Below are 25340 nucleotides of genomic sequence, written 5' to 3' on the forward strand. Positions count from 1 at the left end.
GGATTGAGATCTTGAATATCTTTTAAATAAGCATTAATTGATGAATATATTTTAACATATACTTGATTTTATTTTTAGATCTTCAACATTTTACAGCGTCATCAATTTTAGCCGTTATTTATTCTAATAAATTTATTTCACATTTCCGCTTCTTCCTGAAGGAACTCTGGGTAATTAAGCAATGGCTGAGTTTTCTTGGGTGTGTTGGGAGTGAAAACGTTCTCACAAATTATGGAAACTGAAGCCAATGTAAGCTTTGTAGTTGAAATATTTAAGTGGACTTTTGACAATCAATGCCCATTGAAAATATATACGTACTGAAATTAGGGCTAATTCTCAATATAAGATAAATATCTCAACTTTTTATGTAAGGAAGTAAAGCCTTATAACTGCGAAACAAGACTTGCGGTGATGACTGTGAACACTGTGGTTATTACAAATCCATTCGTAATAAAGAGTAGAATGATCATGACTGATTGAATAGCTCCACTTACTGTCTTATGTGAAATAAAAAGTTTTATTTTATAATTGACAAAATATAGAATGATAATCCAATCTGTGTATTAAAATTAAATTAAATGATTCCCATATGATTTTCTTGTTAGATTAGAAAGTGAAGATAAACATTAAAAAAAAAAGACCAGAATTGAGAATTACAATTATTAAACTTAACTAATATTTATAGAAATTAAAAACAAATTAAATTTACTGTAACAATAACAATACTGTTAATTAAATTAGATGTAATATATTGAATCAGCATAGAAATTGAGACACCTTTTCAAAAATCTGATACAAATAAGATCAAGTTGAAAAGACACAAATCTAAATTTAAAATTATGTGCAGGGCACAAACAAGACCAGGGCCAGGGTTATTGTTAACCATTTGATAAAATAGTTTCCAAAATATATATTGAAGGCCAAATATTAAGTAACAGTGAAATATAGCCACAAATAAAAATGCTATCTCTTGTAAAATCAGAGGCACTGGTTCTCTAACCATCTAGGGTTCACTGACCGGGTTGGCTGTGAAAGTTCCACAGTATTTTGAAACCAGGTTTCTTCTTGTTCCGGCAAGGAACATCTAGTCATTCAGATGGGATGTTAGCATGTAAATGTTGGCATGCACACAAACAAACCAGAGCTATAAACATTTATGAACAAATTTTCTCCGGACTGGTGTTGGCCCCTGTTGATGAAATTCCATTGCACAATAAAGATAATCTGTCTTGTATAATAGCAAAACAGTAGGACGTTAAACCCCATTTCATTTCATGTCTTGTATAATCAGTCATTTTACTCATTTTCTCCATGAACTCTATTACATGTAGGTCAATTTAAACGTGATTTTTGGTAGGGATTTCAAAATTGTGTTGCATCGGAAGTAAATTTGTTTTTAAATTCGACATGTGCACATAGAACTTTGAATATTCTTCATGATCACTTAAAAGGTTATGATCATCCCATGTAAAGATTTAATATAAACAGGGCCATCTGAACCGGCCAGGACTGGGGAGGCTTCAGTACTCCAGTCATTTGCTTTGCAAGGCAGACAGCCCTTCCTAATATGAATTTTGTTCAAACGGGGGTGATTAATTTTGATTATGTATATCCCCGCCAATGTAAGTGCAGTGGATACTTATGGCTAGCCCACGGATCCATTAAAATTAATTTTAAATGTTCTTTTGTTTGTGATTTCTGCGTATTGTGTCTTGTCCGTAGATTTGTTTTTTTGTGTAAATTATGTGTGGTGCAGTCCCTGTGCACTTATTATTAAGATATACTAATTAAACACTGGTCAGGAAAAAATACAACAGCACCAGAGAATTCACCTGTTTTTTTTTGTGGTTCAACTGATGGATGGCAAAATTCACGCGTGTTTATATAAATAACAATAACATACGTTTTAAAAAAAACACTTCAAATCCTCTTATGAGAACTGAAATATACCGTAATAGAAACTGTGGCAGTTTTCAGTTTGATTTCAGAAGATCCTTGATATATGTGCTGTAAAAAGTGAATTTAGGACCGGTCACTAATTCATGCATAAGCTTTTTTTTATCTGTTTATTTAGGAAGACTTTTAATCTAGACTAGTGGTTCACAACCTTTTTTTGCCAACGGCACACCTTGGAGCACACCTGGTTAAATATATATGAAAAATATTTGAATTTTGCAAAATAAAAACATGGTAAGTCGGACGGCATACAACCGTAGACAGATACTAGTCATAGACACATAGAATGACTCAAACTAAATAAAGAAAAACACAGCTATGAACTTATCAGTAGGCACCAGTGAATACTCAATTGGGATCATGTGGTTTTTTGCCTTTTCTTAATAATGCCGTTCCAAATTTAGCGGCACCCTTAGGAAGATCTCGCAGCACACTGGTTGAGAATCACTGATCTAGACAAATGGTATGAGTGTTCCTCAATACAGCATTGTGGCTGAAATCTATTACAAATATCTTATCAGAGGTCCATAAGAAATTTAGTTGATCTATCATGGATATATTCCATTAGTAATCTCTATCAAGATATCTTTCTTTTTTTTTTAAAAAAAAAAGCTTTTACGCACAGAATTGTCAAAATCGGAAAGAAATTTGAAATTAAAGTTTTCATTTGTAAGTTTGTTCTCCAGGGATTGAATGTATGTAGGTTGTTGTTTCAACGTTAAGTCACATGGCTGCTGCAATAAGTAGGGTTAATGGGGACCTACAAAATTTAATTTCTGGCAGAGTAGTGTAAATTCATTCTTTTGATAATATCATAGTATAGCCAGTAATCACCATATAGGTCAATATACAGTAGAGATTTAATTGTTCTTATCAAAGAAAAAATCTTATTGTCAGTCATAACAATTTATTTAGATTATTGAATAACATATTTCGTTCTACTTTTAGAGGAAAAACAGTCTAACCCAAAAAGTTTATACTTTTTTTTAAAAAATGAAAATAACATTGGTTTTAATATACACTGCATTATATTTACTTGCTGTCTATTTTCAGAATTCAGATTTTGATTTATTATCTGCAGCATTAGATGTTTCTGGTATCACTGGAAATGACCTTGAAGATTTTAGTCTTGATCTTTCATCACATTCTCAGCCGTCAAGTGGCTACAACAGTCTTCCAAATTCAGTAAGTATACTTTAATATTTAATAATCAATGTATGAACGGAGTAGATGATCGCGCATGGAATAACAATATATAGTAACTATGTGTTTTGAGGTTCACAGTCGATGGCTTAGAAAATGAATCTGGATACATGTATGTTAATATTAATGGTACTTATCAAGGATGACTTGACAGAAAATTATATATGGTACTACTTTTGGTCTAATAAAGATATGCCCTATTTGAATAATGTTACATAGAATTTGCTTTAAATAGTAATGTATGGGAAATGTGATCTTGTTTGCATGATTGGTCAACAAGCCCTTTAAAAATTTATCTAACTACACATAGATATTGTTCATTATTTCTTCAGGCATTTGAAGATTCCTCCGTAGTAAATGGAGGACACACAGATACTGAAGTAAACCAAGCAGATTTATTTAGTCAGTCTTTACGTCAGTTATCGCAGTCATCACAATATAAAACCATCCAAATATCTGGTTCACCTAATCCATTACAAGCATTTCCTAGACTCAAACCACAAGAAACATCCAGTCTGGTAATTTGTACTTTATACACTCTTAACAATTAATATGATCATATATTGTCTTATACCTGTACTGTCCGTCTCTAATGAACAAAATTTTATCAAGAGCTCTTGTTGAATTTTTTTTCACATTGTATGTATAGTAGAGAATAACCCTATTGAAATTCGGAAATTTTTGTATTGCAAATTTCTAAATTATCTCAATATGTACACTCAGAATATAAAAAATCTTGTGAACGGGATACAGGACAAAGAGAAATTGTTCATTAAGGAAATAATCCTATCGATTTTCAAAGTTTTTATATCAGAATTTTTCAAAATCCAAATTATATTTCAGCACATGATATTTTAACTTTAAAACTATTCAAGGCATCTTTGATCTTTCTCAATTGGAATGTTTTTAAACTTGGTGGTATTGGTCATAAAGAACAAACAACCCAATCAAGTATTTTGAAAATTTTGGATAAAGATAAATAAAGAAATCACAATAGATTTGTTCAAACGATTTTTAATTTGCTACTACTAGTGGGTGTATAGGTCATGTGTCTAGTGTGAGATAAAAATATTTAAACAATGAATTAAAGAGGCATTAGACCTTTTGATTTTTCTATAAGTACTGTTACATATACAGGTCACAATTCTATGGAATACAATTACTGCTTTCCATAGAATTGTGACCTGTACTCAAGTTCAATTACTAAATGCCATTGAAACAGTTTACTGTTACATAGTTCCATGTTCAAATTAGATTGTATTCAAATTATATTATTGACTAGAATTCAATGTGATATTTCCATATAGTGACCAAAGCTTATTTATGATGATATTAATAGTTTTATTGTTTAATTTTCAGCTGAATACCAGATATTCACAGTCTATCAGTCATGTCAACAGTCCAGTTACTCCAACATCAAAACCTGGTCCTAAAATCATCCGTATTCCAAGTAGTTCCTTATTAAATACCGGTACATCAGGACAGTCACCTATAGTAACACGAATCTCACATGGTGGCACATCAACACAACCCCGCGTTATCACTATTACTAGAGTAGCACCATCCGGAAATGTAGGTCCAGGACAGAAAATTACCTTAACTCCTCAAACTTCAACATCCAGTCCCAAAATAATCGTTGCTAGTAGTGGTAAAACTGTGGGATCATTAATTAACAATAGACAAGTGTTACGAACTAGCTCCCCTATTCATGTTGTCAATCAAACAAATTTATCCGGTGGAAAAGTTATCACTAGTTCTATGACAAATTCTGCCTTGGATCAAGCAAGGAATACTAATTCACCAATCTCAAACATTCCAACAATTGTGTCTCAATTTGGATCTGGAATATCTGGATTAAATGGTAACAATATAAAGACTAATATAACAAATAAAGATTTATCACGTCTCTGGTCAAATGAAAATGTGAAAGTGTCGCCAGTTGGAATACAGGTAAAAATAGCTTTGTTGTATTCAATCGGTTAATAAGCTCACTGTGCAAAGATGTTTATGCTAATTAAAGGAAAGTGGGTCATCTAGTTATTTTATGTGAAAGAGAGAGAGAAATGGGTTGAATTGCTACTCAAAAAAAACTAGGTCATTTTGGGACTAACACTTGGTATAAAATTTATTTCTATAATTCACTTTAAAACAAATAGGAACCTTTAGCAGTGAAAGGAAACCAGAGAAACGGTAGAAAACCCACAAAGTTAGGCAGGATACCCTATTCCTTGTCATGTATAGTGTAGGATCGAAATCTCACCAATTGATTTAATGACATGCCTATGATCTAAAGTGCATGCATTAGACCTTTTGACTCCCGCCAACTCCTGTATTTTGTAATTTCATTGAATCACTTTTGTCATAGACAAGGCATTTAAACAAATTGATTATAATTATATTCTCAATCCATTATTCTCATATAATTTTATGTTTATGTACATCCCATCCATATAATATGTACTTCTGAGGCATGTGGGAAAATGTTTTCTCTAATTTGCTGACATTATGATGATTCAAAGATAATTGATGTCAAATTCCCTAAAATTCGAGATACTGGCCATGGGGTGTTATGGTAAATTGGAAATTTTTATTTTAAATCAGTTTAAACTTGTTTCATTAAAGGTACAAAGAATAGAAAGAGCACCAAGTCCTTTTGAGGAAGAGGAAGCAGAGGAAGAAGCTCAGGAATTAGGTCATGCTGAAACATATTTTGAATACATGCCCAGTAAATGTAAGTATTGATCATAGCCTGCTTATGACAGACTGAGAAACATTCATCGTCCGCGCCACAACCGCCTGTGTTGTGCCGATCTGTAGCATGCCAAGGGCACGTAACCTTTCATTTTGGGTAAGCCGACGCATATCAAAATTTGTTTTCTGGTCACTAAAACAATTAAACTGATGTTTCCACCCTGGAATTCAATGCCACAATGACTGTAACATTCAAAGTCAGAGTCGTGCAAATCTTGGGTTGGACCCCCATGATGATCCCAAGCATCACCTGCATTCCATGCGGTAGCTATTGGTGCGTTTGGGCGTCACATGTAACTGGAAATGTTTCTTCTGTTAGGTTCTATAGTGACTTTTTTCGTAGTCATTTGCATATTTTAGTATTATGCCCCCAAAATCAAATATCCCCTACTTTTTTTGAATAGTATATTTCACAGGAAATCAATGTCATTATTTTCACATTGATTCAGCCAAAGATATTGGACAAGATATTCTTTTATTATTCTTTTACTTAAACTAATCTAGTAACACACATAAATAGCTTTTCTTTTTCGATATTTTGATTTTAAATGTAGTACATTGTACTGTAATGGCTATTTAAATGTTGACTGTATTATTACAATGACTAGGTCCAAATTCCAATGAGGCTTACCTCATTCATATATGATTGACCTTTCATGATGAATGATACATGATCAAGTACTTCCTTTTTATACATACATACATACATACATACATACATACATACATACATACATACATATATAAAGATTTTCCAACTCCCAACAGATAAATGATTAAATACTTCCTTTTCATATATTATCATACATATTATCAAGTGGGTAAACTATAATGTAAAAAAGATTAAATTTGTATTCTCTTAATATGTATTTGGAGTTGACTTATTTGCATAGTTTAGTATTGAATCACCTGTATAAAAGTCTACTATACTGTAAGTCCAACTAAATATTTGTGAGGGTACATGTAGATATTGGCAATAGTAATATTGAGCTGTATGTGTAATGTATAGCATTAATTTACGTATCTCTGAAGATGCATCTATTATAATATAAATTATGAATTTAATACATGTATGTATATGGCCAACATGACAACAATATTACTGTGACTGTTAAAAGATTGTCTTTGGTTTTGTTTATCAGTGGAATTACTATCATCGTTCCCAACATCTTGGTTAGAAAATAAACAACAAATGAGATCTATATTGACAGATTAAGAAATGAACATGCTGAAATCCAACCCAATTAAAGGTTTTATGATATCTATATTATATGACCGGTAGTTTCCCTCACCACCCAACCCATTGAACTTAATTGCTTTGCTTTTTTCAGTAAAAATAGGAGAGAAACATCCTGATCCTGTTGTAGAAACAAGTTCTCTATCTAGTGTTGAACCTGTTGATGTGCGATATAAAATAATTATACCCGAATCTACTATTGACATGTGTCAATTATCAGCCTTACAGTTAGAATCAATAACTTATGCTTCACAACGACATAATACCATCTTACCTAGTGGTGAAAGAGCTGGTTTTCTTATAGGTATGGTTAATATTCTTCAAAGTTTCTTTTTACTTTTTATCCAAATCAAGAAATTTTCTCTGCAAATAATATTAATCTGTGCACATTTATTTTGAAATTTCCTACTCCTCAGTTGTGTTAACCTTTGTGGTTTGAAAAGTGGTTCATCTTGTTAGCAAATGATTCTTTGTTTTATGTTTTAGAAAATTAAGCACATTTTCTGAAATTTTATTTTTCAATGATTTGGAAATTTATTGTCAGCGTTTACAAAATGAACAACAGTTGATAGAATACTATTGTTCTGAAATTAGGTTTGTTCTATTAAAATAATTCAATGTTTTATTTTAGGTGATGGTGCAGGTGTGGGGAAAGGCAGAACTATAGCAGGAACTATATTTGAGAACTATTTACAAGGAAGAAAGAGAGCTATTTGGTTGAGTGTGTCTAATGATTTAAAAGTAGATGCCGAGAGAGATTTAAGAGATATCGGAGCGGGTAAAATAGAAGTCTATTCCTTAAACAAGGTAAGTTTCAGAGTCATTTCTTCCTCTTAATTACACTAGCCCTCTATATCAATACAATCTGATTAGTCATTTGAACACCAGCTTCAAGGAGAATGGAAATGAAATGAAATAGCGTTTAATGTCCTACTGTTCTGCATCGACTGAGCTAATAGAACACAGGCATATGCCATACAGTGTGCTAATTCCAACTGTCAAGGGTTCTTTTATGTGCATGCCAATGTGTACACGGGACCCCGTTTTTTGTCCTATCAGAACAATTATATGTTGTCCCTTGCCGGGTCGTCTGTGCTGAACCACGGACAAGGGAAAATCCCCCATGAACATTTCGGTCAACATTAGGATCGAACACAGGACCACCAGGTCAATGAGCCAATGTTTTACTCACAGAGTCAGCGTGGCTCCCATATAAGGATATGGAATAGGACATTAAATATGAAATGAAATATTGTAATTGTTAAAATTTTATTCAGGTAATATTTGGGTGGGCTGGTAAACGTTTTAAATGCTATCCTGAGCTTGATGTAGCCATTTATCAGGGGCAGTATTCTTTAATCCTGCATATGTTTTTGAATCAAGATAATGATAAATCATTGTTTCCATTTATCTTTTCACAGTTGCGATATGCCAAAATATCGGGTAAAGAAAATGGCAGCATTAAAAAAGGTGTGATATTTACAACTTATTCATCACTGATTGGTGAAAGTCAGTCAGGTGGTAAATACAGAACAAGACTTAAACAGTTGTTAAAATGGTGTGGAAAAGATTTTGATGGTTTGGTATCCTTTTAAAACATGAGAAAATAATATTTAAAAAATCAGAAGCTGTCAGAAGTTTGCTGATTAAATTCATTATTATTGTTTTAGGAGGTTATTAAAACCGAAAGTGAACACAAATAAAGTCATTATTTCAATAATTAACTTGCATGCAGGGGTCTTCAGCAGTTTAAGGAAGCCTGAGAAAACCTGCGATGTAATGCAGGCAACCCTACTCATTGTCACGGTTTTCAATGTCATGCTTGTAAGTGACAAACCTGATGATCCACAAGCCTCCTTCCAATACCCAGGAAAAAACCATTAGATTTTACAAGTTAATATGTGACTTTAACTAAAGTAGTACTGTCCTCTCGACAAGCAATTTCTGGATGTGAAATCCAGCATTGGCCATGAAGAACTTGCAGGATTTTTCAAATCCACTTATCCCTTGTTACTGACAAGGAAAGTGTGCTTAGTAGTTCAGATAAGACAGAAAACCAAGGCCCCATTTGAATTTGAGGAAAAGTTGACTGGAGCGCATCTGTCTGAGCAGAATGTTACTTGCATTGCACACTTAACCATCAAAATGGAATTGACCATTATGGTCTTCTCAATTTGATCGAAATATTGTAGTGACAAGACAAAACCCTACTTGATTAACTAAAGTAAGATAGGTTGGTATAATCCATTGTTTGATATCATTAGAAAGAAAACATCTTAAATCTAACTGTAACCACAAAAGTGTCATGAGATTGTTCTTTCTGAAGCATCATGAATTAAATATGATTATCTTATTTATAGTATTACTTAACCATGTAACTAGATTGTGTTTGATGAGTGTCATAAAGCTAAGAATTTATGTCCAGTAGGATCTAGTAAACCAACAAAAACTGGTAAAACTGTTTTAGAGTTACAGAATCATTTACCTGGAGCTCGTGTTGTTTATGCTAGTGCCACTGGTGCCTCCGAACCAAAAAACATGGCTTATATGACACGTCTTGGTTTATGGGGTCCTGGAACACCTTTTAGAGAATTTAATGACTTTATTCAAGCTGTTGAAAAAAGGTCAGTACACTGTCTTTTATACATTTTAAGAGAATATATTATATTGCTCTTTACATTTCTATAAGTGAATGACTTTTGTATGATAATGATATTTATAAAACGTAATGTAATGAGAGTACTTCCTATATGTCATTATTTTTTGTACGATATTGGTATTTGTAAAACTTAGACTTGATATCTCATTTAGAGCTATAGGAATCCCTTGCAAACTACAATACAATTTAGTTCCGTTCAGTATTTACAAAATTTATGATCAATTGAAATTCCATCAATCTAGTCTATGCTGCTCGAGTGTAACAAGATGTCGCCATCTTTTATTGGTAGTGGAGAACCCTGATGGGCCTAGATTGAATCCAAGCCGGGAGATTATCTAGTGTTGGTACATTGCATTTTGATTTTCTTTTCTTAGTTAATGGTGTAAAATCAATCCGAGTTCATATTTAGTTTCTATTAAGCCTTGAGAAATTTGATATTTTAGTGAAAATGTGAATGACGCATCAAGTCCTTAATGTAATTACAGTTCATAAAGTCATTAGTTTTGATAATTTCTATGAATTGAAGAAATTCCTGGTTGTATTTCATTGATATTTTTTATATGCTGTAAACAGAGGTGTAGGTGCCATGGAGTTAGTTGCTATGGATATGAAGTTAAGAGGAATGTATATAGCTCGTCAGCTGAGTTTCAAGGGTGTCTCATTTAAAATAGAAGAAGTGCCATTAGAAAGAGACTTTAAGAAATCCTATAATGAAGCTGTTGATCTGGTATGATTGTCCTTTTGTTTAAATCTTCCATTTCCTTTCCAGTCCGTAAAAAGAAATCAACGATTTTGAGTCCTTTACAAACTATTGAAACACTCAAACATATTAAGGAAGTTTCTGACTAATAATTCCAGTGGTGGCCTCTCAAATAAATGCTGGCATATTTAGATTTTATTAATAACTGCTGGCATATTTAGATTTTATTGATAACAGATGCATAATAAATTTGAAAGTCTTTCTGATAGGACATATCAAAAATCTATTTATTTTGTTCTGTAAAAGTTGGATGATTTGCGACACGTTATTTCCTAATGAAAGGTGTAATTTATTTAAATATCATTTCAGTGGGTTGAAGCTCGAGATAAGTTTCAAAAGGCAGCTGATCTAATTGATGCTGAACACAGATTACGAAAATCCATGTGGGGTCAATTCTGGTCTGCTCATCAAAGATTCTTTAAGTATTTATGTATATCAGCTAAAGTTAATTATTGTGTACATGTTTCTAGAGAAGCTGTGAAAAATGGAAAGGTATTACTCTTTTTTTTTAACCATCTTAATTAAAATAATATTTTGAAACACAATATGTCCAGGAATAATGGTTTCAAAATTTGGAATGTAGGCAGCCATTTTTTCGTTCTTTTCTTTATTTAAGTAGCTAATTGTCTGGCTCAGCTGAGTTATTGCGTAGATCTAATTTAAATCGGACTTTTATTTGTTAACACATTTAAGCTTGTTGCGCTGACCTCATGGTTTAAACTGGTAACTTAAAAAAGCCAGCGTATTTAACTTTTTGTCATATTTTCCATTCATTCTGTATTACAGTGTGTAGTTATAGGTCTCCAGTCAACAGGAGAAGCTCGTACCTTAGAACAATTAGAAGAACAAGGGGGAGAACTCTCTGATTTTGTATCAACTGCCAAGTAAGTTTAAACCTTATTGTATACGTGAGAAATAAAGAGGTTAATAGTAAGCACCACACTAAAATGAGAAAAAAAATTATAAGATAAAACCGTGTTATTCAAATTTTAATGTTTCAAGATGTTTTTTAAAACAGATTTTTAATGATATTTACATTTTATTTTACAGAGGTGTCTTTCAAACTTTAGTAGAGAAACATTTTCCAGCACCAGACAGAAGAAAAACATTTGATATGTTTGGTATTGGTAATTTAGTTAGAAATAATGAAGAGAGTATATTTAATAGAAACAATAACAAGAGAAAAAAGGGTAAGATGACGTTGTTTTAATGTTAGGCAAAAAGCTAACAGTATGAACACAAACAAACTGTGCATATTTCAGGTTCATTTGTATTCGTTTGTTATTGAATTATTAAGGTGTGTGTAAACTTCAAGCTCGAATCAATCAGTCCATTTAGATGTTTTTGTATTAAATTAAGGTTTTTGTATAAGTAGTGTCACATCATGTTATTTAACGTTTAGAAATGTATTCACACAGCAGAAGTCTCGGATCATTCAGTTTAGCCTTTATTCATCTTCTGAATAATCAGAATGCTTGTTGTGGTTTTTTACCGTATTATCAAAATTACCATTAAATGTGCTAATTACTCAGATTATGAACCACATGGTATGACTGTATAAGTATAAGTTGGTTGATTTTTTAATCAACAAGTAATAATTAACGCGTCGTAGTTTAGCCAAAAATAGATTGATTTGTAAAAACGATAAATATTGACCAAAAAAACAACTAGTATGGCAACAACTATCCTTTGAACGATGTGTGCGAGCAACTTTCTACTCGCGTAAAAACAAGCCTGTGTGAGTTTTGCGTGCGCGCGAGCGATCAATCGCATCTTGTGGCAAGCCCTGATATTAGTCTTTCTTTTATCTTTAATTTATGCACAAAATAATTCAAAATCCATCTATCAATTGATATTCATTTTACTGCTTACTTTGTTATATTTTATATGCTTTGTATCATCATTCATCTTTTTAAAAGTAATTTGTTTATTATATGATTTTCACATTCAGTTAACAGTTACTTTTATGTAAAGCGCATCTGATTCTAATCACTTCTGTGAAGATATTGCTATAGACATGTTTTGTAATAATATTATTAATATTTATTATTATAGATATGAATGGTGGTAATGAGGCTAAACGGATGAAGGGGGAGGATAGTGATTCAGGTGATACTTCATCGGAAGATTCATCAGATGATACAGAACTGAATATAAGTGAATCATCATCGGAGGAATCAGATGGAATTAGTGATAACTTTAATCCATTTGGTAATGGTTCAGATAGTGATGATGGTAAGTTTACTTTTTTTAGTACAAAAGCATTGATTACATGTAGTTTGGGAGTATATACTTGTCACCTTGTCCGTCCATCCATCTACAACTAACTAGTGAACGTGATAGAGGCTGTGGTTGTGACTAATCTTTTCAAATTTGGTGTGATGCATTGTGGTTGAAAGATAACAAACCCTTATAAATATTCAGCATTCAGCAACCTTCTGTACCAGAGTTATATCATTGTGGTCATGAGAGGTCAAACCAATTTTACTTTTAGCGTTTATCCCCCCCTCTTCTGATAACATTGTGAACGCGATAGAGGCCAGAGTTTTTAACAGATTCATTCACAATTTGGTGTGAAGCATTGTGGTCATGACAAGGCAAACCCTATCGATATTCAGCATTCCAAAACATTCCTTGACTTAGTTATCCTCCTCTTGCTGAAAACCTTGTGAACGTGATCAAGGTGAAGGTCATTGTCATCAAGAGAGAATAAAGCCTATTGACTTTCAGTTGTATTACCTTAAAAATATATTAGAATTTTTGAGGTTGTTCCAAATATAACCATAAATACTGATAAGATAAGACATTTTCATTCAGATCCTTGGTTAAAGAAATCTCAGAATAAGAAGAAGGAGAAATCACCTAAAAAGAAAGTGAAAGTTAAGAAGAAGAAATCTAAAAAGAAGGAAGAAGAAGAAGAAGATGAAGATTCATTATTTGACAAAGCTCTAGCTAAAGCTGGTTTGCTTAATAAAAATAATGATATTTTTCCAAGTAATAATCTTAATCTTAGCAATGGTAAGTCAAATTTATCAACACATTCTTTTGATCAGCTAAATTGTTCAGACATTGAAGGTTATTTGACACTTATATTAAGAGAAACTGTTAGAAATATAAAAAGAACGGCCATATAAAAAGTCTTCTTTGGAGTAACTTCTGTGAAAAACAAAGGAGAACTTTGACAGAAAATAGAAAACGTCTTTTATCAGGAGGGATGGTGTCCTTACCTTTCATTGAAAATTGTATTGATTGAAAATTTATAGTTCTGCTCATTTGTTTTGTTTGTTTGCAGGTAATACAAGTGTATGGGAACAAGCTATGACAATGAAAAGTGATTTATTACGTAGAATGGAAGAAATAGGAAGTCATTTACCACCTAATACACTGGATCAACTCATAGATGATCTAGGTGGTACAGAAGCAGTAGCTGAGGTTAATATATTAATATTACTAGTGGTTCATATTTAATATTCACTTGTATTATCTGTCCATTATTTTAAATCCCAGATTTCTGTACTTGTACATTGATGCAAGTAACTTTTAATTTGCAGATCAAATGTCTTTTACTAAAATACTGAAGCGTGCAGAAATATCATCGAAATGGCTTACAGGATTAAGTAATTAATGTGTGAACTGATAAATGTGACTATCCGTTTTAGCTTGGATATTTATAAAGTCATAAATAGTGTGAAGTTAATATTATTGTTGCTAGCCACACATAAGGAATGAGGTTCAGATATTTTTTACTATTATATTCACTAATATACATGTGTGATACTTCTTTATGGATCTAAGTTGTTATTCTCACAATCTTCACCATGACTCAATACCTTTATTGAATATGTATTTTACATATAAAATCCTGTGTTTATATTTACAGATGACTGGTAGAAAAGGTAGAGTAGTATCTAATGATGATGGTAGTATTAGTTATGAATCTCGAAGTGAAACAGATGTGCCTTTAGAAATATTAAATCTCACAGAAAAACAACGCTTTATGGATGGAGAAAAGGTATACCAGACTTTTCATTGTTCATGACTATGATCTGAAGAATTGATGATGAAACATTTCTAAGCTGGAATATATTTTGTATTTCCTCCAATCATTTTGACATGTTTTTATGACTATAGATAAATGAAAATACTGTTAATTAGTTGACAAACTTTTACTCTTTGAATTCACAGTTGGTACCTCTGCCCAGCGTCCTGTTAACATCCTACACTTATGGTGTTAAAGTTAACAGTGCCAAAGAGGTTATCAGATTCCATTAGAAAGCTTGATGCTGGGATGATGCATGTGAATGGGGATTTAATTAATATAATAATTATTTTATAGGATATAGCTATTATATCAGAAGCTGCTAGTTCAGGTATATCTCTACAAGCTGATAAACGTGCTATTAATCAAAAGAGAAGAGTTCATATAACATTAGAATTACCATGGAGTGCTGATAGAGCTATACAACAGTTTGGTAAGAAATTCTTCCAATTGTATTTTATATTTTGACTATCAATTGTAGTTTATTTTTTGACTACTGATTGTAGTTAATTTTTTGACTGATTTATGTGCTTTGATTTATCTTTCTTGAAGAAAGTTATTCCCAGATGGCTCAAGTGCGGTTTTTCAATGAAATGAAATAGAGTTTAACATCCGATTTTTCTGCACCAGGGCTTTTCAATATTATGTATGAAGTCTATTTAATGAGGAAGGATTGTTATGTATTCTATAATGTTTTGCCTAGGTTTTAAATTCCATAATTTGAACATAATTTTTAGGTCGTACTCACCGTTCTAATCAAGTCCATGCTCCAGAATATATATTCCTTATTTCCGAGTTAGCTGGAGAACGAAGATTTGCTGCTACTGTGGCTAAACGTTTAGAAAGCTTGGTAAGATAAATTTTTGCTTTTGCTTTAAAAGATTAATTTATATATTAAATAAAGATTGGTTTTGCTTCAAAGTGGATGATATTTCTATTCGTCATTTGTTTCATATTTTCTTTTATGCTGATGATTCATTTACTTGTAGGGTGCCTTAACACATGGTGATAGAAGAGCTACAGAATCCAGAGATTTAAGTCGTTTTAATATAGATAATAAAGTAAGTCACATAAATTATTAGCTTTTTAATTTCGACAAAATGATAATTAGATGAGATGTATTATGAAGAATTTGAAACCTGGTTTCATCAAATACTAATTACATAAGATGTAGACGTAAATTTATATTAGCTAAATCTGTTTATCAAAATTAAGATACTAAAAAAGTCCTGTACGTTTATTTAGGAAGTTGGAATATTATTGTTAACAGATAGATGAAGATACAGTCGAATTTTTCTATGCATTCTCACTACAAATATTGAAATAAAATCGATGCTGAATTGAATGACTTTAAAAAGACCCCATTTCTTTAATTAAAAATCAAAACATCTGTATTATTCTTTATTACAGTATGGTAGAGCTGCTTTAGATGCTGTGATGAAATCCGTTTTAAATTTAAATGGTGAAAACCCTCTAGTGCCTCCTCCTAAAGATTACAGTGGAAATTTTTTTGCAGGTAAATTTTATACCGGCACCAGATTATGATGTTATTTTGTCTGTATTTCTTATTTAATTATTTATGTGTATATATATATATTATAGACCCTTCATTATGCTAATGATACTCAAAAGCATGAATAGATTTAACTTTGGTGTACTTGATTGAACATTCCAGTTTCAAATTCTCTCAATCCCACAAATATTGAGGGTAAACAAAATGTATGTCAACTGAATAAGAAAACATTTTAACCAATGACCACAGCTGAGGGAAATTTCTCTGTGTTTGATATTGTTATAAATCTACTAACATCTGTGCCAACCGAGTATTGTATCAATTGATGAACATGTATTTTATATTACAGATGTTAAGACTGGTTTAATAGGTGTAGGAATGATGACAATAGATGAAAGGTCAGGTTATGTTAATTTAGAGAAAGGTAAGTTGCTTGATCAGTTTCAGTGGCATTTTCTTATTGAACTTAGGACATTTAGTAATACACAGGACACGCAGTAATACACAGGACACACAGTAATACACAGGAATTGTATTCCATAGAATTTTGTCCTGTATAAGTATTATTATGGATTTGACAGTGCTGTTACATAGTTTATAACTAAATATTACAAGAATCATATAGATCTAAAAATGTTTTGACATAATGTAGATTATAATATTCGATTGGTTTTAAGTGATTCTTCAATCATTTGGTATTTAATAGCCACTAATCATTCAACCAGTTGAGTAGCTGTGAGATGTTTCTGATAGCCAGAATAGGAATGATAAAAATGTTAAAGTATTTAGTGGATTGTGATAATGATGTACATGTTACATTACATATTGTAAAATGGTAATTTAGAAACACAGATATGATTTAAGAGATATAATCAATTGATGTATACCAATGACCTGTAACCTATAAATTTTGTTTATTTTTTCAGATTATAACAATATTAGCAAGTTTTTAAATAGAATTCTGGGTATGACAGTAGAACTACAGAATTCTTTATTTAAATATTTTACTGAAACATTAACTGCTATTATTCTGGAAGCAAAGAGAAATGGTAGATGGGATATGGGAATTCTTGGTAAGATATTTCGATGTATAGTAATATTTATAACCTTGGCTCAAAACTTTGATTAAGTATATTAAAATCTTAATGAAATAACCTACCATTTATTTCTGTTAACTCATGTATAGCTAAAGGAGCTAAATCGCTAATATTTGGGACCTAGAAATTGGCACAAATGGGTCGCAAGGAATAAAATGTGATATGTATGTATATAAACTGTTACATTCAATTGTTTCCGTTTGCTCTAATTTCAAATCAGTTATGTTCGGCGATATATGCCATAAATCTCAATCAAATGACAGTCTCTAGCATTTAGTTATACCAGTCTACACCAATAGTATTTATTGTGCATGCTCTCCAGATAAGAATATGTCATCACTGTTTGACATGACTTGTGGAATATATCTGGCCCTGTTCTTCGAGTCCCTTGTTACAAATGGAGCTGGAGTGCATTATGGTACTCGATTCGTACCATATTGTCTTAAATATTGGATATCAGTAGCCCATCTTTTCCCGGTAAGATTACAGCATCAATGTTGATCTAAATTTTACAAATAATTTGTGTTTTCAATGTTGAAGACTTTGGGTGATATTGAGTTAGAGACTTAGCTATTTTAATTTATTTGTTTATATATAAATAGATCTTGGTTCTGGTCAAGAGAAAGTTAGAAGAGTTGAAACACAAGCATTCCTGGGTAACGAGGCTAATAATACAGCTAAAACAGAACTCACTACAGTAAGTTCTTTGTGTAACCTATAAGATAGGTTGCCAGGCAACGAAACATACGCCCACAGCAGCTAAATCGTCCGGGCAGTCAACAAGAGTTGTCGCATATTTTTTACTTTCTTTCGGTGATGGAAAATTTATAATACACTAAAATCTGATTAAGAGTAACAACTCATGAAGTAATTATCAGAAAATCATTTGAATTTGTTTGGTTTTTATAAAGTTCTGCCCCAAGCTAACGCTTACTATACGAAACATTTAATATCATGGATTTAGCTGTTAAAGTTATCAAAATTCATTAAAAATCAATATACTTGTTTGTCTCAAGACCTTAAACACTGTATAAATTTAAAGTCAATTGTATATTAACTTTGTCCTCTAGAGCATCCACAAGGTTTTTTGAAGTGATCAAGTACCATAACTCTGGTAGTAATTATCGGAAATCACTGAAAATCAATAGGCTTCTTCGTCTCATGACCTTAAACACAGTGTATAAATTTAAAGTCAATCAGATATTAAATTTGGCCTCTAGAGCGTCCACAAGATTTTTTGAAGTGATCAAGGGCCATAACTCTGGCAGTAATTATCGGAAATCGCTGAAAATCAATAGGCTTCTTTGTCTCATGACCTTAAACACTATGTATAAATTTAAAGTCAATCGGATATTAACTTTGGCCTCAAGAGCGTCCACAAGATTTTTTGAAGTGATAAAGGGCCATAACTCTGGCAGTAATTATCGGAAATCGCTGAAAATCAATAGGCTTCTTCGTCTCATGACCTTAAACACTGTGTATAAATTTAAAGTCAATCGGATTTTAACTTTGGACGGACGGACGGGGGCGACGACAATATACGACCACATTTCAATGTGGGCGTATAAAAAAGGTTACTCATTGCTTAAACATTCAACTGTATTTTTTTTTGTTAAGCCTATTCAAAATTTGTTAACATTGTTCTTGTCTCAAGCAAATTAAAACAATCTGGGTTTACCTCAATTATAAGTAAGAAATCCACATCATCCATATTGTTATGTTTTTTAGTTTATGGTAGAGAGAGGTATGCCATGGTTACAGGCAATGGAACTATGGAGAAAATGTAACAGTACAGAAGAAGGCTTTTATTTAGCTAATATGGTAAAGAAATTTTTGTTTGTCTGGAAAAATATATTCTTTTTTAAGTAAAAATGAATATCCAAAAATTGAGTACTATAACTACTGTGAGTCATCTTATCTAAACTGGTCTTAGATTTGTTCATACATTACTTATGTTTGTATTTATTATAGGAGCGTAACAGTAAATTATTTATTTACTTGTATTTGTTATAGGAAGGGAACAGTAAATTATTATTTATTTACTTGTATTTATTGTAGAAGCGTAACAGTAAATTATTTATTTACTTGTATTTGTTATAGGAACGGAACAGTAAATTGTTATTTATTTACTTGTATTTATAGCGGAACAGTAAATTATTTATATGCTTATATTTATTATAGAAGTGTAACATTTATGTGAATGTATTTATTATAGGAACGTAACAGTAAAAAGACTGCTGTCTTAGCTGTTTGCTGTGGTAAAAATAAGAAGAAAGAGAAATTGTACAATATGTATCGACCAAATACAGGCTTACAACCTCGTAGTGAGACCATGGATGAAATCCGTAAAAAATATAAAAAGGTTTGTTGGTATTTATGGCTATAATTTTAAAAATATAAGATTGGTGTTTAATTCTATGGTTAAAATAGCTAAACCTCTTTGATTCAGGATTAGATAAATATTTATTTAGTTAAGTCTGTTTGTCTACTAATTTTTCACCTGTTGAACACATAATCAATTACATATTGATCTGTAGACCTAAAGTTTTAAATGTGTGCTGCGACCTACTATGCAAAACAAATCACTCATAAATTAGCTTTTATTAATTACCTAAATATTGACAGAACTGTATTTTAATGTGTGATGGTTACAAATTACAATGCAGATTAGTGAAAAAAAATAGTGATATTGGGCCCCACATTTTCAGATAGGGCACAGATACGTCTGTGAGCCACAAAAACATTAGTGTAAAATACTATCCTGGATATTAAATATATTTATATGTATTACAGGTGTTGCCAGATCAAACACAACAATGGTGGGAAGATCAGTATTTTTTCTCAGCTAGATATTGTATACATGCTTACTGGTAAGTATTTAATAAAATATTACTTTTATATTTATGATGTTCATTTATCTTTTGATGGACACCAGTGTCTGAATTCAGTTGAACCATTTACCATACAGATACTTGTTTACTCAGAACAGAACATCTAGTGATTTATAATGTAAACCTAGTTAATTTATTCAATCATAATCAAGCATTTTAATCAACCAAAATATTTATTTTTTCAACGCAAGATATAAAACAAGTTTAAATAGTCTTCTTGGGTATATATTAATACTGATATAATATGTTTGTCATTTAGGCGTGGAAATTGTAAGAAAGTAAGTCTGGGTTTACCATGTGAAATAGGTTTAAGAACACGCACATATCATGTATTAAGTGGTTCTGTGCTCAGTGTATGGAGTAAAGTGGAAAGTGTTCTAGCATCTATGCCAGGAGGAACCAGCTCAAAGATGCAAATTATAAGATTACGGACAGAGGATGGACAGAAAATTGTTGGTAAGCAAACATTATATTTATTGATAGTTACAATTTACAGATAATTTCCTTAGAATAGGTTTACTTAAAATAGTTGATGTAAAGAAGATTGCATGTTTGTGTGCTTGATTGCATGCTTACATTTACATCAAAAGGTTTTAAGTTGGTTAATGTCTAAAAAAGTTACTATTTCGGACTGAATGAGTACCCATGTGCTCTGTTTCCATACAAAAACTATACTTGAAAGAGTGTTAGTCACGTTACAATTTCATTTAGTTATTTTTGCTTGCAACAATGTCAAACCTACTAATGTCAAATAGACATAAATCTCGGTTATATAGGGGTAAGCGTTGATGGTGATTGTTGTGATTATCAAGCCTGTCGTACAGTTAACATAAACCATATTCAACAAATTTAGCCAAGTTTTTAGCCAAGCTATTTGGACCATTTCAGTCTTAAATTTGTATTCCCAAAACACATTTATATATATATATGTTCCTCTGCAGACACTTTCAGTAATTTTAGTGGACAGATTTTATATATAATACTATGTCATTATTTTATTACTTTCAGGAAGTTTAATTCCTGGTAATTGTGTTAAGCCACTAATCAACATTCTGTCACAAGGCTCAACTAAAACATACACATGTAAACATCCTGTACCAATAGAAGAACCAGATAAACTTAGTATGCCTGTCTTCGTCTGATCTTAAACTTATAGTACAGTTAGTATGGGATATAGTTTGAAAATGTGTTGTTCCATTTGAATGGAGAATAATTTGCAGTGTGACAGGATATTCTACTTAAAGAAAGATTTCTGTTTTTGCTTGTGAGAAAATGAAGCGTAAAAGTGATTGTGGTTTTGTATTTTTCTATGGAAACCAGTTTGGATTTCTATTGTGATCTGTGATTATTAAGACTCATGACATTAGGCTAAATTTATATTATTATTATTATGCAAAACATCAAAGCCTAAAACACTTCTGACAAGTCATGACTCAATAAGCTTCTTTAATTTATTTGTATGCATTTTAGACATAACATGATGTCCATATCTATAAGGATATCTATTTTGAGATATTAAGCTGTGATGAACATATAGCAGTGCCAAACTATTTGTGAATTGTGAAATCAAGTGATTCAGTTAAGTATTAAAAGCACTGAAAGTCCCTAGAAACGTACATGTACTCTGGCGAGAAAAATAATAAAAATTCATTTGGTCACCATTGTGAAAGAGGGATTCTTATAGATTTTATACTTGCCTTTCATATAGTGCAAAAACTTGCAATCATTAGCAGTTTATGGAACAGAAGCAAAGTGTTGTGTAGGTTTGATATTTTAAAAAATATTAATAAAACCAAAGATTGTATGTTGCAATAAAGACCATGCTGTATATCTATCTGTTCTGTATTAAATAAACAAAAACTAAATAATTTAAGTTAGTATTTTATGAACTTTGAACTTAAGTGAGAGAAATGAAATTGATTATCATAATGTATAATGATATTTATTTACTCAGCGGATAGAATATTTAATTAGTGATCCACAATAATTGATTAGTGAGTGATCCACCATATTTGATTAGTGAGTTATCCACTATATTTAATTACTGAGTGATTTATTGAAGCAGATCGAGTGATTTGTGATGTGAGTTTTATATCGGCATGATGAAGGAGAGATAAAGTTAAGACATTTTAATTAGAGATGATTGACAATAAACTAACCAAAATATTCTACATTTATATGACCACTTGCATGCTTATTGATATATGTGCTACATTATTTCCAATGTGATTTGAATGATTGAAAATGAATTCTGTTTATTGCTTGGCTTACAAAGTTTGTTTTCTGATTTAGTGTTATACCATATTTTTGTCGACATTGAAACCGCAGTTTAAATTAAATTTGTTAACACTTGTATATAAGATTGTGTAAAAGTATTTTTTGAATGTATGATTAATGTATGCTATTGGGGGAGGTTGGGGAATAAAACTGTACGCACTTGATCCCTCATACAATAGGGATATTAAAACTAATTACTAATTTACATCAATCTGCTTTAAATAATGATGTACTGTAAAACAAGAAAATAATGCTAGTGTGAAATTAATGTGACCTGTTGCTGACTTATATACCAATATTTTATTATGCATATCTTTACTATAGACTGTCAGTAACAAACTATGACCAGTCAAAGCAAAAAAAAAGAAAAAAAAGTGAGTAATCAACCGCGATTAATTAGATAGTAATCAGTGTCCTTCGTTAATTTTATCTATAAAAGTTGACCAAAAATCTTACTTCCAAAACAAACATGTCATTTTGGCCTCTTCATCTTGACCAAATTTTTTTTATCTCCAGACACAGTTAGGCCAGTACTCCTACAATTATGTACCTGATAAAGGTCACATTCATTACCTGCCACATTAATTATTAATTATTTGTTTTACAGTATCAGACCAATTATATTTTGTATTAGGAGATAATTTACTCAGCTTAAGGCGTGTAGATTTGGCTCTAGAGATGTGTTGGATGACATCTGATTCATTAAGCATCTTTAACATTGTGAAGTTTATTTGCAAAAAAAAAGAAGGGTGGGGGTGGCTGTGGCTGTGTTCAATAGCCCTGGTACATATTAATTATTCAAACTGCCTTAGTCTTTCATTAAAGTAAAAAAAAAAAAAAAATGGTGATAATTTAACAGATTTGTAGGAACATATATTTTATAAGACACTGTAGTTACAATAGATTTGTTAAATAACATGATTTGTAACATAGTCAATTTTTGATCTCTGTGTGTTAATTCATGCCTGTTAGTTAAGTTAAACTCTATCACTAGACTGTTTGACAAAAGAAACACAGACATGATTGTCATTTATTTCATTTATTCCGTTAATTAAAATCATAACATTCCTCATTGTAATAATGTACATTTTAGGATTAATACTAACATACATCTATTCAGATTTAAGAACAAATGTCACACATTTATCAATATTACTGTTGTATTCTCTGTGTTAAAAGCTTGATAAGTACAGAATGTTTATGTACATTGTAGGATATTCCATGTATTGGATATATGGTAACCTATTGGTATTGAAATAAAGATAAGTGTTTAATTAATTACCTGTGTCAAATAAACTATATTTGGAGAGCTTACACTACACTAAGTACTGTATATGATTATAGTGTAAAAGAAAATGAAACATTATATAATATTGTTTCCTATTGTAGTATTTATCTTTAGGTGTCCATGTAAAATGTGTTCTATTTTAATTATCTTTAAGTCACAAGATCAAGATCCTCATTAACATCTTAAACTTTAAATTAAACTCTGCTCAAATCCTTGAACCCATATGGTGGTTAAACAAGGTTCCAGATTGCCCTTTGACCTTTTTATCAAGTTTCTATACCTCATATTTGGAAATATTGTCTCTCCATTAAAGAACTCTGGAGAAAATACTCCACTATTTAAACAATTGGTGCTAATATGAAAACAAATTTACATAATTGTTATTTCATTTACAGGTGAATAGGGCACTAAAAGCCAAATAGGACCTTGAATTAGGTCATTTCATTTAATCTGTTATTAAAATAAATCCATTGTTTTAGGTTAAACATTTCATATTTTATCACTTCTGTTACTCTGTGTTATTATTATTATTATTATGTAAATATGGTGTGTGAATATGTATAAATATGTATGTATGTAAAACTTGTTTGAAATGCACTATTAATTAATCTGTTAAAAAATGGTAATGTATCAAGTTTGTGTGTGTGCCAATCCTAAGTTATGGATGAAGGTGTTAAATTATTGTAATACATGTATATTGTTATGGTAACTGTAGTGGTTACTATGGTAAATATTGGTTACTGTAGAATAACCTTTATGACCCGGGTATATCATTGATAAAACCACATATTTCACCAATGGTGACAGTGGTGCCATTATGTTACATAACCACTGTTAATCTACCGCCTAAATATGGTTGCTATAGTGACCAGTGGTAAATCATTGGTTGACATGGAATATTATAGTTATAACCTCTTTGTAACTGCTTACTTTGTTACCATGATGGTAATCATATTATTACAAATGATTTCTGTGTAATATATACAATGTGGATAGTGTAAGCTCATGTTTATTGATCAGTAAATTATTTATATTTTTGTGCTAAAATTAATAGTAATTTATCTGTTGTTCAGTAAATTTAGATATCTGTAAGATAAAGCAAACAAAATCTTTCTACATTGATCACCCGAGAGAAAGTTAAAATTATCAAATTTATTTCCAAATGAAGGTTTCCATAAGAATCTGTATTTTTTTTCCATTTTCCGCAAAACAAATTTATATTCTCATTCGTAAAAACAAAGTTGGAATTTATATTTCTTTAATATATAAAAATTGTTTCTGTATTAAAATAAACTAATTAATTAAACTGACCAAGTTTGCATGTATGCCACATTATTGTTGAAAATTTAGTTGAGAAACAAAAAAAAATTCCATTTATTTTCCCTCCATATTTGTTGTTACAAATACAGGGTTTTGTAATAAACAAATGATAAATATATCTTGTTACTGTTTTTTATACCCCACATTAAAATGTGCTTGTATTTTGCTGTCGCCCCTGTCTGTACATCATCTGCTGTCGGTCAGTCTAGATGCTAAAGTTAATATCTGATTCACTTTAAATTTAAATTTAAGTTTTTACAGTCATGAGAGATCAATCCTATTGAAAAATCTTGTACCCCACTCTACAGGGTAAGTTTGCTATCCGATAAACTTTAAATTTATACACAAT

The 25340-nt window shown here is 31.2% G+C and overlaps 1 protein-coding gene across 1 annotated transcript; it reads left to right on the forward strand.

Moving 5' to 3' along the window:
• Positions 1–161: 161 nt before the first annotated feature.
• Positions 162–25107, forward strand: LOC126823888 (protein strawberry notch homolog 1). The gene is made up of 29 exons (XM_050552943.2): positions 162–249; positions 3010–3141; positions 3492–3677; positions 4519–5109; positions 5782–5890; positions 7242–7451; positions 7779–7954; positions 8569–8730; positions 9530–9771; positions 10380–10533; positions 10876–11058; positions 11353–11450; positions 11617–11756; positions 12622–12801; positions 13384–13584; positions 13859–13998; positions 14447–14578; positions 14903–15038; positions 15343–15455; positions 15595–15666; positions 16016–16121; positions 16468–16542; positions 17045–17191; positions 17818–17912; positions 18944–19036; positions 19431–19577; positions 20009–20085; positions 20366–20562; positions 21115–25107. Exons 1-29 carry the CDS (start codon positions 232–234, stop codon positions 21246–21248), a joined length of 4446 nt encoding a protein of 1481 aa, XP_050408900.1. The 5' UTR covers positions 162–231; the 3' UTR covers positions 21249–25107.
• The last annotated feature ends 233 nt before the right edge of the window (positions 25108–25340 follow it).

Source organism: Patella vulgata, chromosome 6, assembly GCF_932274485.2.
Source record: "Patella vulgata chromosome 6, xgPatVulg1.2, whole genome shotgun sequence".
Lineage (NCBI taxonomy): Eukaryota > Metazoa > Mollusca > Gastropoda > Patellidae > Patella > Patella vulgata.